Raw genomic sequence first — 15,272 nt, forward strand, 5'->3', positions numbered from 1 at the left:
TTCCCCATTTTAAAGATTCCCGCTTTTAAAGATTCCCCATTTTAAAGATTCCCGCTTTTAAAGATTCCCCATTTTAAAGATTCCCGCTTTTAAAGATTCCCCGTTTTAAAGATTCCCGCTTTTAAAGATTCCCCATTTTAAAGATTCCCGCTTTTAAAGATTCCCCATTTTAAAGATTCCCGCTTTTAAAGATTCCCCGTTTTAAAGATTCCCGCTTTTAAAGATTCCCCATTTTAAAGATTCCCGCTTTTAAAGATTCCCCATTTTAAAGATTCCCGCTTTTAAAGATTCCCCATTTTAAAGATTCCCCGTTCCCCGTTCCCCATTCCCCATTCCCATTCCCTGATTCCCCGTTCCCCGTTTTAAAGATAGCCTTTATTTAATTTAGCTGGTGGTCTATTCTGATAGCGGTTATCTCTCTAATTAGCTCGGATGTCTGAAACATTTCGCGCCATGTCATACTGCGCATGATAAGTAGCTATAAGTTTTAATTTATCTTCCACGTTTCATCAATCTGCGCAGATTTGACGATTGTAGAGGGTCGCTTAACCTTTAAATGTTAGCATAAGCCTATCGAGCCGTTTATAGAGAACACGACTGATTATTATTATTATGCAAAGTAGGTGACATTTGTCATGTTTTTGGTCGCTCAGCGATTGTGGGAAGTATCGAGTGTCAAGTCAATTAACGCCGGGTCGCTCTTGGCAGAAAATCAGCTTTTAGGCATATGTCAGTCTGCTAACTGCTGTGACCATGTACGGCTTTGTGAACCAAGCTTTACAGGAGTTTGTGATACGAGAGAGCAGCTTCGAAACATGGGAGGAGATATTGTACGTATATTTACAGATCGGCATTTGTAAATCAACCATCGGCCTAAACCGATCGAGCGAAGCGGCCGACATTCACCAATCGAAAAAGTATTGATGTCAACATGTCAAGAATTTTTCTCTCGCGACTGATTGTGTGCCTTGATCTTTGTCTCGTAGGAAGAAAGCAAATCTCGATTTAGGAGAAACAGGAGAATTCAACCAGCGGAGAATATATGATGATCAAAATACCTTCGATCTGTTGAGAGTCGCTTCCGAAGTTCTCGGTGAGTACACATTGTGCCTGTGTACATGTATTTGCCCGCTTTTCCGGTCACCCCGGGGTTTCTGAATTTTCGCCTTCGCGCTTTTTGTGTTTTATAATTTTATGTGAAAATTATGATTTCCTAAATGGCGAAATAATCATAACTACATTGCCTAGCGTGATAAAATAGTATTCGATCCCACCTTAAACTTACGAGATTTGTCTCAAGGCCCGCACGAACGTCTATTGTTGTTTACATTGAATTTTCCCCTTGTAAAAAGTTTCAGCGCTGTGTCAAAATAAATGAATGGCTGTCTTGAAATTCAGTGAATATGATAGCCCTTCTCTGGATGAATTTACTTCATAACAAGCAAACTAAGACTTTTTAATATCCATTTGATTATCATGATGTGTTATTTGTTTCGCTTAAATTCAAATGAGGGTGAAAATGTCACTGAGCTGCTTTGAAGATTAAGGGAACCTTTGAATACAAAGCGATGCACTGAGCGCTGAAGTGGGAGACAAATTTTAAAAGCAAATCGATTCATAATCAGTGACTGATCGAAGAATGATTATAGATTAAAAAGACCCGATGTTGCTTTGCTTTACGTAAGAAATCTTCAGACATCTGGCACTGTGGAGAGACAGTCATACGATGCATGCGGTTGTATTAATACGATTTCAAATTGACACTTGACCTAGAAACCTTGTCAAAACTGAAATACCTTTTTCACAGGGAAACAGTAAAAACATGAGAGGCTTATCACTGGGATGATATCTTTTTAGAAGATTTAGTAGCGTTAGCTGGGGAGGGGGACTGTTAGGGGTGTTTTTTCATGCTGCAATTTCAGAAGGTTCGTCACATTTGCTTTCAGAATTGTGTAGTTCCAGAAAATATCCATACTTCCCCAACAGAAGGGTTTTTTTCTAAGACCACCTCCCCACACACACACCCCTGGAAATTTCAGTTAAGCTTCATAGATTTCTTTAATTTTTTTGGTCTTACAAAACCCCCACCATCCCTGTGAGGGAGTATGGATTAATATCTAGAGCTGCACTTTTGAACACAAGTCATATTATTCATCACCACGTGTTACAAACTTCCATATTGCTGTTTCAAGGCTGTGTTGCATTTAAAATTCCACCTAAACAGGACCTCTAAACCAGCTGACATTGTCGCACCTGCAGGGTTTTGCTCCCAACTAGGATTCCCTGGTGAGACTGAAGTGGGAGGGGAGAAAAATGGACAGGACTTAGAGTATCACCACAGGCGGCCCAGACGTTGAATATGATTAATACGTGACATTCTGCTGTTGGCGATTGTGTTACAATTTTAGCCGTTTATAAGACAACATATGAGAATGCTTCAAAAATTACTCTAAATGCTGCATGTAGAAAATAATTTGAATAAAATGGCTTACCTTATGTTTGCATTGCGTTAGTTTCATGTCTCTGGGTTCCTGGAGGTGGTTTAGAGCCATTTTGGCAAGTTTTACTTTCTGGCGGTTTACTTCCCCTAAAGAGAAACGAAAGGCGGGTGACCCAGTAGCCCGACAGCCTGCACTCAAAGCTCCGTAAATTCCACAAAAATGGTCTAATCTTGTCAAAATTGCCTTATGGCAGCCATTGATAACTCTTCTTTCCATTCACTTTCTTCCAAGGTTCCAAAGTTTATCTTAACCACCTGAGAATCTCTGGTTTTCTAGCTCTTGCTTTCCATTTTTGCTCCGTCTCGCCACAGGATTTGAATTTCTAGCTAAGCAACTGGGCCATCGGGACAAAGTCACCTCCAACTGCCTCAAAAAATGCCCGGTGCCTCTCGACAGTTGGAGGTGACTTTGTCATGAAATTCAAATCCTGTGGCCAGGATAATCGGTTACAGATCAAGACGGAGCAAAAATGGAAAGCAAGAACTGGAAAACCAGCGATTCTCAGGTGGTTAAGATAAACTTTGGAACCTTGGAAGAAAGTGAATGGGAAGAAGAGTTATCGACGGCTGCCATGAGGCAATTTTGACAAGATTAGACCATTTTTGTGGAATTTACGGAGCTTTGAGTGCAGGCTGTTGGGCCACTGGGTCGCCCGCCTTTCGTTTCTCTTTAGGGGAAGTAAACCGCCAGAAAGTAAAACTCGCCAAAATGGCTCTAAACCACTTCCAGGAACCCAGAGACATCAAAACAACGCAATGCAAACATAAGGTAAGCCATTTTATTCAAATTATTTTGTATGCGTAACATTTAGAGTAATTTTCAAAGCATTCTCATACGTTGTCTTATAAACGGCTAAAATTGTAACACAATCGCCAACAGCATAATGTCACATATTAATCATATTCAACGTCTGGGCCGCCTGTGGTATCACAGAATCAGCCCATGAGCTTAATAAAGTAAATGAAATACAGATGAAAAGAAGTTAAAATACTTTATTTCTTATTAGGGTTGACACACAATGCCATTTTGGAAAAGTTTGGGAGAATCTTCTTTGAATTTTGCCAAAACTCTGGCTACGAAAAGATGCTCGACACTCTCGGAAGTAACCTGAAAGACTTTTTCAACAGTCTGGATGCACTTCATGAACATCTCCTGTTCATTTTCCCGGGCTTGCGAGCACCTTCTTTTCATGCCAACGATACTCCTGATGGTCGTGGTATAGAAATCTTATATTACTCTGAAAGGGTTGGGCTTGAGTACATGGTTGTAGGTGTTGTGAAAGCAGTTGCAAGAGAAGTTTATAAAATTGAGGTAAATATTGAGGTGTCTGTGCCGACAAACCAAGAAAAAACATGGTCAAAGATTGTTGTCACACCAGAAAACTACGATGACATGGCACGACTCAAACATCACGATAAACAAATTCAAAAGATGGAGCAGAAGCTGGAGTTGGTCACATTAGGTTCTAGAATCAGCAATCAAACATTCTGCCAAGCATGTCCATTTCACATCATTTTCGACAATGAAATGGTGATTTACCAAGCGGGTATTTCTCTGCTCCGAGTTTTACCCTCCGTGAAAGTTGGTCAGACGAGGCTCAATGAAGTGTTTGAAGTCATCCGTCCACATATCCAGTTAACATATGATCACATTTTACAGTTCATCAACAAGGTATATGTTGTCAAAACAAAAGAAGGACTTTTGGATTCTACCAGTTTGACAACAGTTTCAGAGGATGATATAGGTACCCTGGATTTTCCAACAATGAGATTCCGTGGACAGATGCTGTATCTTCCTGAATGTGACAGCGTTATGTTCCTCTGTTCACCAAGTGTTCTAAACTTGGATGGCCTCAATGAAATAGGTTGGTAGATGTGGCTAAGATATATCTTCTTCTATTTGACATAAATCTATAAGGAAATATTGTGTGAATTTTTGTTGTGTACTTGTGGGACAATGTTGATTTTAAAACGAATAGCTTTAATTTATCAGGCTTACAAACACCAAATAGGTAGAAAAAATACCAACACAAAGGAACAAAAATATTGATTAAGTCTTGAATGTTCAAATATTAACCCCTTGAGTTCAAGACGATTGTCTGCGCAGTGTGCCATATACCATTTTCACTGAAAATGGGTGTCTAGTAAAAAACTTCAAATGCCATAAGTTTTTTCACTTAAACTATAGACATGTACACATTTTTTGAAAGGCCATTAAAGTGTCTCTTCATTGCAGTTAATTTCACTGAGGTTGACGTAATTTGATATCCATATGATGTCACAGCAATGGGAAATTAGCTTAGTCTCTCGAAAAACCTAGAAATCTCAGGTGCTGATCAAAGCTGTTTCCAGTGTGCCTGGAGTTTGACTAAATCTCTTAAAATTTTGACTCACTCAGTATGTCATGTAGGCTCCTGAGGGACAAAAATCATGACTTCTAACTGAGTACACCATATAGGCACTCAAGAGGTTAAAAATAACCTGTAAGTAATTAGTAAGGGATAGGCCTCTGAAATTTTGTCCTGGTGTGAATGGTATGAAGATGATTTTTAACATGTTCTAGGTCTGTATCTGAGTGACATTCCAATCCACGATGCAACCAGGGATCTCATTCTCCTCTCTGAACAGCACAATGCAGAGTCGCGTTTGTCTCAGCGACTTGAAATCCTGACTGACAAGCTTCAGCAGACATCACGTGAGCTGCAGAAGGAACAGCAACTCACTGATAGACTACTGTACAGCATCCTGCCAACGTCAGTGGCTAACGACCTCAGACTGAAACGACCTGTCATGGCCAAGAAGTACGAGCTTGTTACAATCATGTTCAGTGGTATTGTGGATTTTACAAATTATTGTAATCAGAGCAGCGAGCCCATGGAAATTGTGGAACTTCTTAATGAGACATATACCAAGTTTGATGCTTTGGCTGACAAAAATAATGAAGTTTTCAAGGTAAGGAGTTACACAAAGTCATGCAATGTTTGAGTATTTTTTGCATCATGTTGCTCCAGACAATTTATACTTATTCCCCTATGGAAGTGGTTTGAACCTCGGGGGACTCCCATATGAAAAGGTTGGGGATGTTCTTCAGAAAATTTAAATTAAACCCCTTAAAGTGGACCAATCTAGGCACGACTTGAGCTCTATTTGACCCCTGAAAGGTACTGCTTAAAACATAAATTATAGGCTTGATTACCCACCATTGGACATTCAGTACAGGTACTCGCGCTAGTAGACCAGACTCAAGAGAGTGGTGGAAATCAAGTTTAAAAACAGAAATAAGAGAGTTTCTTTTATTGTTATTTCTTTGAGTGTACCCTAAAAGATACTTTGACAGCTAGAAATAGTGCTGTTTCGTCATCAACACCCTAAGTAAAATCACTAAATCCATGATTAAAACCCTTAAGTGAGATGACAAGCATCCGGCAAGCTCTTTGCGTGGGAGTACCCCTGGGGTTTGATCCACCCACTGCTCTAGGAATTTGAGTCCAGTGTGATCTTCATACAGTACATTACAGTACCATACGTTACAGTACATTACATTACAGATCCCCCACCCCCTCAGAATTTTCAAATATGACCTTCCATTAGGTGGTAATGGATATTTTCTGGAATGACACATCTTTTGGTCTAGTTACAACATCAAAGCCATTAGATGCAGAAATGAACAAGTGACTTCAGTCTGTTTTCATAAGGAGAGTTTTGATTGGTTACTAACACAAAGTTTGTATTTCAGGTTGAGACCGTAGGAGACAAGTACATGGCTGTGAGTGGTTTACCAACAAGATGCTCTAAACATGCCATCAATATTGCAAATCTGGCTCTGGATATGATTGACATTGTACAAGAAGTGAACGCACAAGGGAGAAAGATGCAGGTGACCAAATATAACAACTTGCAAGAATTCCATAAGATACCAATGAAACCCCCCCTCCTGCCAAGAAAATAACTTACCCAAAATTACCCCCTCCCAAATCATACTGATGCTTGAAATTTCTTCTAATATTAAGGGTTGCCCACTTGCTCTTGGAATGCGCTACCCATTGTTCTGTAGATAACAGGTTACAATAATACCCTGCCTATGCCTTGGGCTAAATCATAAAACAACAGAGGAAGTTTTTACAATGGCAAATGAAAATAAATATTCCAAAGTCTAAGGGTCAGTGTGTTACTAATTTTTATTAAATCCATTTTGAATCCACTGATTATCCTTGCAATCTGATTGGCTCTCAGTGGTGTGATTTATTTACGAATCGCACTATTTTTTGCTCCAAATCGCATCTTTTTCTCAGCCAATGAGAATGGGACAGTAAAACAAAACAACCAATCAGATTTCAAGGTTAGTTTAAAGTAATGAAGAAAATTTCAGCAAAAGGAAGGGCAAAAAGCCATTGTGTGTTGAATTTTGCAACTACTATATTTGCCAACACTTTGTTATTGTTGTTGTTGTTTTTTTTAAAAATTGACGAATTTAATTAATTACAGTTTCTGAATGACGATTGTAAGCTCCTTCAGGTTAAAGACCTACTTTAATGGAAGTTTCCAACTTTCAGTGTCCATTTTGATGAATATTTTGGCGATTTTTTCTTCAACATCTGCTCAAGATTCATATAATACAGAGTCCAGTAAAACATAAACAAACGAAAACCACACAACAACAAATTCAGAGTCACCTCAAAAAGGTACCTAGATGTTTCCAGGTTTCCGGTAGTTTCAAACAAAGCAACACAAGAGCTCAACTCCGTCGCTGTAAATAAACATAGTCAAAACTACAAAACAGTGAATGAACGAACATCTTACAAAGCTGGTGCCAGTCCCGCCATCTTGAAAATATCTTGAAACAAATGGCACCGTAAGAACTTGACAAGAGTGCCATTGAACGGGTATTTAAAAGAGAAAAACTATCCAGTGGACATCATGCACTCGAAGGGGTTTCACAACTCAAAAGAAATCCATCGCAGAATTACACCGGCTGCACCTTCAAATTCCTTCTCTAAAGACAACTGGAAGTCTCAGCCTCAACCACAGAGGAAAAGAAACCTTTCATCATTGATTTAGGCGACAGGAATTGAACTTTTATGCATGAAGTAGACCGTTTTCATTCTGACTTCAGAACTGCTTGTCCTTTGTTATGCTCGAAAGAGTTTTCGTCACGTGACATCATTTCGCATACTAAATGATATGTAAAGACATTTCTGGTTCCACTATTTTTAACAAACTGGCTACTGGAACAATACACCAAAATCTAAAATCTAGGGCGATAAAATTGTGCGATTTCAAAATGGATCTAATAAAGTGGCAATTGAACTTTGTGTCATGCAATTTTGGTCTGAAATCATACTTGTGATTTCAGAACAAATTGCACTCCACTCAGTTCAATTATCATTATTTATTAACCACATGGACTAACTGTGCTAATAAGTAATGTTACTTACAAAGAATAACTGTGGGAGGTGCAATGGTCTCCTAGTTAATGCTCTTGACTCCATATCGAGTGGTCTGGGTTTTATAAGCCCTGGTTGGGGACTTGATGTGTTATGTTCTTGTGCAAGACATGCCTTTACTCTCACAGCACCTCACTCCACCCACCTGCATCTTTTACGTCAAAGAATAACCACATATTTCTTCTGGTGAGAAAGCCCCCCTACTGTTGTATTTTAGATTTGTTCGATGTTTCTTTTCGTTCTTCATTCTTCAAACATGTTAAAAAGAACAACTTGTGGAAGTTTTTCACAAATATTGCAAGGGAGGGAAGAGGTCCCAAGAAGAAGATGGTTTATTCTGTAGGTCAGATTTAATGTTGATTCTCCATGTAGTCTCGTAAAATAAAGGACTTATTTCTTGTTTTAGATTACAATTGGTGTTCATTCTGGTGAGGTTGTGGCTGGTGTTGTGGGTCAGAAGAAGCCACGCTACTGTCTGTTTGGAAACACAGTCAATCTGACAAGTCGCACAGAAACTACTGGGCTGCGGGGAAAGATCAATGTTACAGAGTTTGCCTACAGGTGATTGATATTATTATATCAAGATTTGCTCTGCTTTCTATTCACTGTGTAACAAACAAACAAACAATCTGGCAAAAATAACTATCCATAACTTGACCAAACAACATGTGATATGATGTGATCTTTTTTTTTATGTTGTCTCTTGGAGTGAAAGGGGTAAATGGGGAGGGGAAAGGGGAGGTTAAAAATGGGTTTGAGAGGGGGAAGAGTGTGTTCCTCCTAAGTTCCATCCCTGCCCCTACCCCCAACATCCCCCTCTTCCTCCATCTCCACTCCTCCTCCCCCTCTCCCCCATTTTACACCTGCTATGCAGGCTAATGGGCCAAGAGAAAAAAACATACCAACTTTTTATAACTTTTTTTTTTTTTGCATTTTGCATCTTTGTCAGTAGCATCTTTCTCAATTTGCAGATCACTGCTGTGCCAACCACATGATGATTTTGTGTTCAAAAAGCGAGGTCCAGTCACCATGAAGGGAAAACCAGAGCCAATGATAACATACATACTACAAAGAAAGGAAGGAGAGTGAGACTGTCACTATAGAAAATTAAAGGTGTTATGCCAGCATCCAAGAGGTCTTACAGTTAAGCCATTTGATTTCTGTTGAAAGAGATCATTTGCCTAATTTGCACAAGGTTGTGATCTTATGTTCCTCTGCTAATTAGATGCTCACGTTTTCAGGTGAAGGGAGTTACTAACTAAACAAACTGATCTCAAGAATTATGGATATTGTGATTTTTCTGATTTTTAAAAGGAAAACCCAAAATAATATTTTCGTAAGGTTGAAAAACACCAAAGAATTAATAACAAACTGAAAGTTAACAAGGCTGGTCAAGATTGAGAAAGATTGCGACAGATTGCAAAAAAAAAAAAGAAAGAAAGAAAAGAAAAAATGAGACCTCAATACAGTAAAAAAAATGCTTTATAGCCCTGAAATGAATTTTTTAGAGGTCAAGTGTGAGTATGTGGTAGTTACAATATGTAATAAGGAAAGGAGAAGTAACTATAGAAATGGTTAGACTTATATCAGAGCTGTTCAGTTTATTCAGATGTGTTTAACCAGCGCATAACCTGCAAATGCAGGCGGTTTTCCGCGGCCAAGCTGCCAAGCACGTGTTTTTCACTTTTCAGTAGGAATCCAGTCCCCAAGATATGAACGAGCACCCAGCTTTCGTGGGAGAAGTTGCTAAGCAACACAACGTAATACCTCTGATGTCACAATTACGTGCAACGTTTAGAGTATTCGCGGAGTGAATAATATTGGTCTCTTTTGAGTTCTTCCAGGAAGTCTTGATACAAATAACAGCTTTTTACCCCCTGGGTAATTTGTACATTTTACTGCCTACTGTACATATTATAACCTAAAGTATTATATAAAAGTGACCCACATTCAGAAATAGAGAAGAAATCCAAACAAAGACCCTGCTTGTAAAAGGCGGTATACATTAGTGTTTAAAGAAAAGTAGTAAAGTACACGATGTATCCGTGATCCATGTAAGTCCAGATTGAGCAATTTCTGTGCAAAGTTTCAACCCAGGAACTGCTTCAGTTTTACCTGTTTTCATTAGCAATTTTGGTGCCTAAATTCACTTTTTTACCACAATTATCAAGAACGATATGTGGCGTATCCTTAAAAGGCTTTGTCTAACTTAAATTTGGTGATCACATGTGGGCAAGTGACAAAGGCCCACCAGGCCTATTCTAAATATAGTTCAGTTTAATCTTGGTTGTCTTTTTGGTATTAGTGTACATGTGTACTCTCCTAGTCATGCGCTCTGGGAAGTCGCCCTTTGAGCGAAATGAAGGACTTAATGTATTTACGATATATATTAGTAACTGCATAGATTGAGCAGTACAGACAATAGTGTGATAAGTGAGTTATAAAACGTTTATGAACCAAGCATGACCAAGAATTAGAAGATAGAAAATATGTTACACGTTTTGTGATTGGTCAAAAGCTGCAGCTATTATTCCAGTAATCTCCTGGAACTTATAAGTAGCTATATCATATAAGCGCTGCATTAGTTCAGCAGCGTAAATTAAAGAAGTCGCGTGAAATGTTGACAAAACGCTCACTTAAAAGAGCCTTAGCCCGCAGGCGTCTCCACCGCCATCTTGGATTCAAGAAATAAGGTACTCCCAAGATGACGAACAGCTACCGCGCTAACTAGATTATTCCAGCAAGATCTCTGGCACTTTATTTTGGAAAAAAATTCGTGTAAATTAAATTTTTCGGCTTGTGATGTGATATACAAAATGTTTTTTTATGTTTTGCCAACATCTCCCGTGGTTTTTAAAATGTCCTTAGTCCAACTTTTATCTAAACTTTTACCGGTTGTAAAATGACCGCTTAGAAGTGAGAGACGGTTGTAGATATGAAGATAAGAGCGGTCTCTTTTGAAAGAGATAGTTATTAAACTATATAAAGCATTCAGTGTAACGGGCTTCATTGTCGTGGATTCCAGGATTGCGAGAAGCATATCAGTTGTAGTTGGCCATGTATATTCCTGGGAACTTCGACAAGTACATCTCGATGCGGCGTCGACAAAACCTGGATCGGATCGGACCGGATCACGGATCGGATCACGGACCGGATCACGGATCGGATCACGGATCGGATCACGGATCGGATCACGGATCGGATCAAGGAAAAAAAATTCAAAATTCAAAATTCAAAATTCAAAATTTTGTTGAGTAAATTACACTAGAGTGACTACTGTGAGCAGAACGTTTTATTCAATTCAGGTGTGATATTCCTTTATTCTTTTATAATATCAAGCCAACTGGGAGCTGGGGCCCGTTTCTCGAAAGCCCCGGAAACTTTTCGGGCCCGCAAAGCCAGAGCAAAATCTCGAACCTTACGATTACAGAGCTGTTTTATTTACGTATTCTTAATATGAACAGAGGTTCCCTTCATACAAGAAGTTTCAGGCGTATACACATCTCCGTTTTTAGATACAGATGAACTAAAAATGGCTTTACGGGCCCGAAAAGTTTCCGGGGCTTTCGAGAAACAGGGCCCTGGTCACAGATGAATTTTTTTCAGGCTGTTGGGTTTTGATTACGATGATCAATCATGTCTTCATATCTTTCTCCGCAGTTCAGATAAATGATATTTCGTATATTCGCTTGCATCAAAGGTAAACCGTCATAACACGCGTCAGCATGGTAATAATAGGACGAACGTATGAATCGAAACACAAAAACTAAAAACACTAATAATATTAAACACCTGATGATTTCAAACAATTTCCGTTTCTGAGACAAGTCTATACTTTTACAAGATGTGAGTTTGGAATACGATATTTCGCACTGGAATAATACGAAACAGACCATTTGTATTTCAAGGAAATACAGCTGTTTTACAAAAAATTATAGGAATAACATCGATAGTGTGAACGATAACGCAACCCGAGAGTAGACAACATTTTAGGAGTTACGTCACGATTTTTAAAGTCATTTTTAGGGTCGTAAAGAGTTGCCTTTATATGGAATAAAATCTTAAAATGATCGTGTTCTAGGATAGAAAGCACTTAAGAGGCAAGAACAAATCAAAACGGAATGAGGATCGTTAAGGATGGCAAAGATTAACGAGGACTGTAAATGACGAACTTGAAAAACTAGGCTAGTTTTTTCAAGATAAGTAAATCGTGACGTAGCTCCTTTAAAGCAAGTCATGTCCTTAAGCTTTCGTACGTAAGCTTTCTCATTAACTCTAACGCTAACTGTAGCGCTCACATCTGACACAAAAAAGTAGCCGAGAATTAGCTACTGATACTAACAACAATTTCAAAAACGAGAATGGGAGGTTCACGCAAGCTTCAAGCCAACCAACGTTCAAATATAACTACATCTGCCTGTTCATTACAATTTAAATTCGTCGTAAATCAGGCGCTTCTGTGGCTTTTTAACTGACCTCTTGTCATTCTCTGTAATTAACATGTCATTGCGTCAAATTCAGGATTCTTATTTTTATTTAACATATTTTAGTTTTTATTTATTATTATCTTATAAACGATTTGATTATTTTTTGCGTTAAAACGTTTTTTTTTTTTCTGTGATCCGATCCGTGATCCGATCCGCGATCCGATCCGTGATCCGATCCGTGATCCGGTCCGTGATCCGATCCGTGATCCGGTCCGGTCCGGTCCGATCCAGGTTTTGTCGACGCCGCATCTCGATGTAATAGACACATAAATTACTTGCAAAATTTCGGACGTTAAAATTTCGTACATTTTTATTTCGGACGGTTAATTTTCGGATGCCATTAAATCTCATTTCGGACAAAAATTTCGGGCACTTTGCTGAACAAAGCCAAAGTAAATATACGCGTAAAAAATGCGAAAAAGACAACAACTGTGAAAGGAGCGTCTGAATGGGGTTAACTGACTAGCGACAAAGGGCGAAAAATGTTACTGACTACCGACAAAACGAGAAAAAAATTACTGGGCAACAAAAAAATTCTAACCGACAACCGACATGGTCCCACGTTACAGGGATGTTTGTATTCAGAAAGAACAGTATTTTGAATTTATTTCCAGCTCAGGAAATGTCCAGGTCCTTTGCTCTATTTTACCAGACGTAACCACATTAATTCCAAATTTAGTCAATTAGAGAATTTCCAGTCTTATGTCTAGCTGGCGTTTTACACGTAGACTCCCCGGTGGATCGGAAAACACTACTTCACTCCGTTTCGTTGTGGTTAGAGGCGATTCTAAAATTCAAAGCTCAACCGACAAATGCGTTTTTCGCTACCGTCAATCAAATGGTCGGCGGCTCCTCCCATCTTCCAACTACTGCCGAACACTGTTTCGTTGTCTGAACTGTGCTCAACGATGTGATTACCGCGCGCTCGGCAGGGGTCGGAAGCTGGGAGGAGCCACCGAACACTTGATTGACGGTAGCGAAAAACGCATTTGTCGGTTGAGCTTTGAATTTTAGAGTCCGCATGTTCTTGAAAGGCGCAGTGAATTGTCTTTCGATTGTGTATCATTTAGGAAAAGATGATCAAAAAGGTTTTCTTTCGCAACACATACACTGAAACAAAGCAAAAAATAGTACGTATAGTGTGATCGTCCCGGTGAGTGTAGTTCTGAAAAGAACTGTTGTTGGTGACTGACGTTTCGACAACCTGAGCGGAAGTCATCTTCAGAGTCAAGTGAATAGTGTTTGTCAGTCGATGATGTTATAAATCTGGTCCGTTGAACGTGATTGGTCAATATAGCCATGATGGTATTGGCTAAAAGACTCGTGTAAAGTTTGTCATCAGTCATTGGTGGGTTTCGATCCGTCTATTGTTAGTCAAATAGGTCAGTTTTTGGTCCGTGTATTGTTAAGTCGGTCTGTTAGAAGTCCGTTTCTCGGTTTCGTTTCCGTCATGGATAAGTCGTTTGTAAGGCGCCGGTAGTTGTTGACATCTGTTAAGAGGCGTTTGTTCTAGGTTAGTGCACCAGCTTTCCAGAGTCAGTCGTTGAAAATAGTTTGTACTCTAGGTTAGTAGAGTCCCAGTCAATGTTGTGGTTTGTCAGTTGATGATGTACAGCAATGTGATTAGTGATAAGTTAATAAAGATGGTGAATTTTTTTTAAGCAATGTGATTGTTGGCATCACCATTTCTCGTGGCTCGTTTGTGTTCAGTCAGTCTCGTGTTAAGGTTTCTGCCAGTCTCACCAATGTAGGAAGCCTGGCAGTCGGAGCATTTGATCTTGATTTGATCGTCAAGTACTTAGACAGTTGATACGTAGGGGACCCACAGAATGACACAATAGGGCGCATCGGTATACCAGGCTTGTGCAGTTTCGGTAGTCTGTAAAGTTTCGGTGGTTGAGGTACTGAGCACCTCAGTCGATAGTAGCGTTGAGTGTCAATAGCGTCAGTCTTTTTAAGCGTAAGTATTTTGCTGTTAAGTTTACGTTGAAGTGCTGGCGTCGGGTCGCGTTTAAGTTCTTCGTAAGTTTGTTTGTCGTTAACAAGTGCGTCCATTTCGTCAAAGTAGTCAGTCTTGTCCATAACAACAGTGACACGTCCTTTGTCGGCTGGTAGTATGACAATGTTGTTGTCGTTTTTCAGTCATTTCAGTGCTTGTTGTTCGTCTTTTGTCAAGTTATTCTGTGACAGTCGTTTATCCGCGCTTTGACCAGACGTCTACAGGTGGATTTGACGATCCGGATGGCCTCTTGTGTGTTCAACAGAGACTTAAGTTTAAGTCCGGCCGGAACGAGACCCTGGTCTTTGCAGCGGTGGTTGAACCAAAGTTGTTGGCTTGGTTCAACTACCGAAACTGCATAAGCCTGGTATACCGATGCGACCTATTGTGTCATTCTGTGGGTCCCCTACGTATCAACTGTCTAAGTACTTGACGACCATACTGCAACCCCTTACTGACAAATCAAGACGCAAACTACAATCTAAGGAGAACTTTATTGACGCTATTAAGACGGTACAGATACCCGACGACTACAAACTTGTGTCTTTTGATGTGAAATCACTGTTGACCAGTATTCCACTTTAGTTGGCATTACAGTGTACCGAGACCGCTATACAACAATCTACTGTTAAACTACCGTTACCGACAGAAGACATCATGGGCTTACTGAACCTTTGCCTTACGTCGACTTACTTTCAGGACAACGGTAAACACTACAAACAGTTGCATGGAACAGCCATGGGGTCGCCTGTTTCTGTCGTTGTCGCAGAAATTGTGGTGCAACACGTGGAGGAACGCGCCCTTGCAACTTGCCGACAAATGCTACCGCTTTGGTTGCGCTA

General features: G+C 39.6%; 1 protein-coding gene across 1 annotated transcript; it reads left to right on the top strand.

Moving 5' to 3' along the window:
• Positions 1-557: 557 nt before the first annotated feature.
• LOC110066977 (guanylate cyclase soluble subunit beta-1-like) lies at positions 558-10,944 on the top strand. The gene is made up of 7 exons (XM_020774244.2): positions 558-830; positions 987-1,093; positions 3,508-4,365; positions 5,064-5,452; positions 6,237-6,377; positions 8,351-8,505; positions 8,916-10,944. The coding sequence occupies exons 1-7, from the start codon at positions 754-756 to the stop codon at positions 9,031-9,033; spliced, it is 1,845 nt and encodes a 614-aa protein (XP_020629903.2). The 5' UTR covers positions 558-753; the 3' UTR covers positions 9,034-10,944.
• Positions 10,945-15,272: the final 4,328 nt, after the last annotated feature.

This window comes from Orbicella faveolata, unplaced genomic scaffold (assembly GCF_042242905.1).
Source record: "Orbicella faveolata isolate gen_17 unplaced genomic scaffold, um_ofav_v1 contig_35, whole genome shotgun sequence".
Taxonomy (NCBI): domain Eukaryota; kingdom Metazoa; phylum Cnidaria; class Anthozoa; order Scleractinia; family Merulinidae; genus Orbicella; species Orbicella faveolata.

Bases quoted from the DNA above. Each gene is read 5' to 3' on its own strand.
- LOC110066977 (XM_020774244.2), top strand. From the start codon at position 754: ATGTACGGCTTTGTGAACCAAGCTTTACAGGAGTTTGTGATACGAGAG. The intron at 831-986 runs GTACGTATATTT...TTTGTCTCGTAG, and splicing joins GAAACATGGGAGGAGATATT to GAAGAAAGCAAATCTCGATT. The intron at 4,366-5,063 runs GTTGGTAGATGT...AACATGTTCTAG, and splicing joins GGATGGCCTCAATGAAATAG to GTCTGTATCTGAGTGACATT.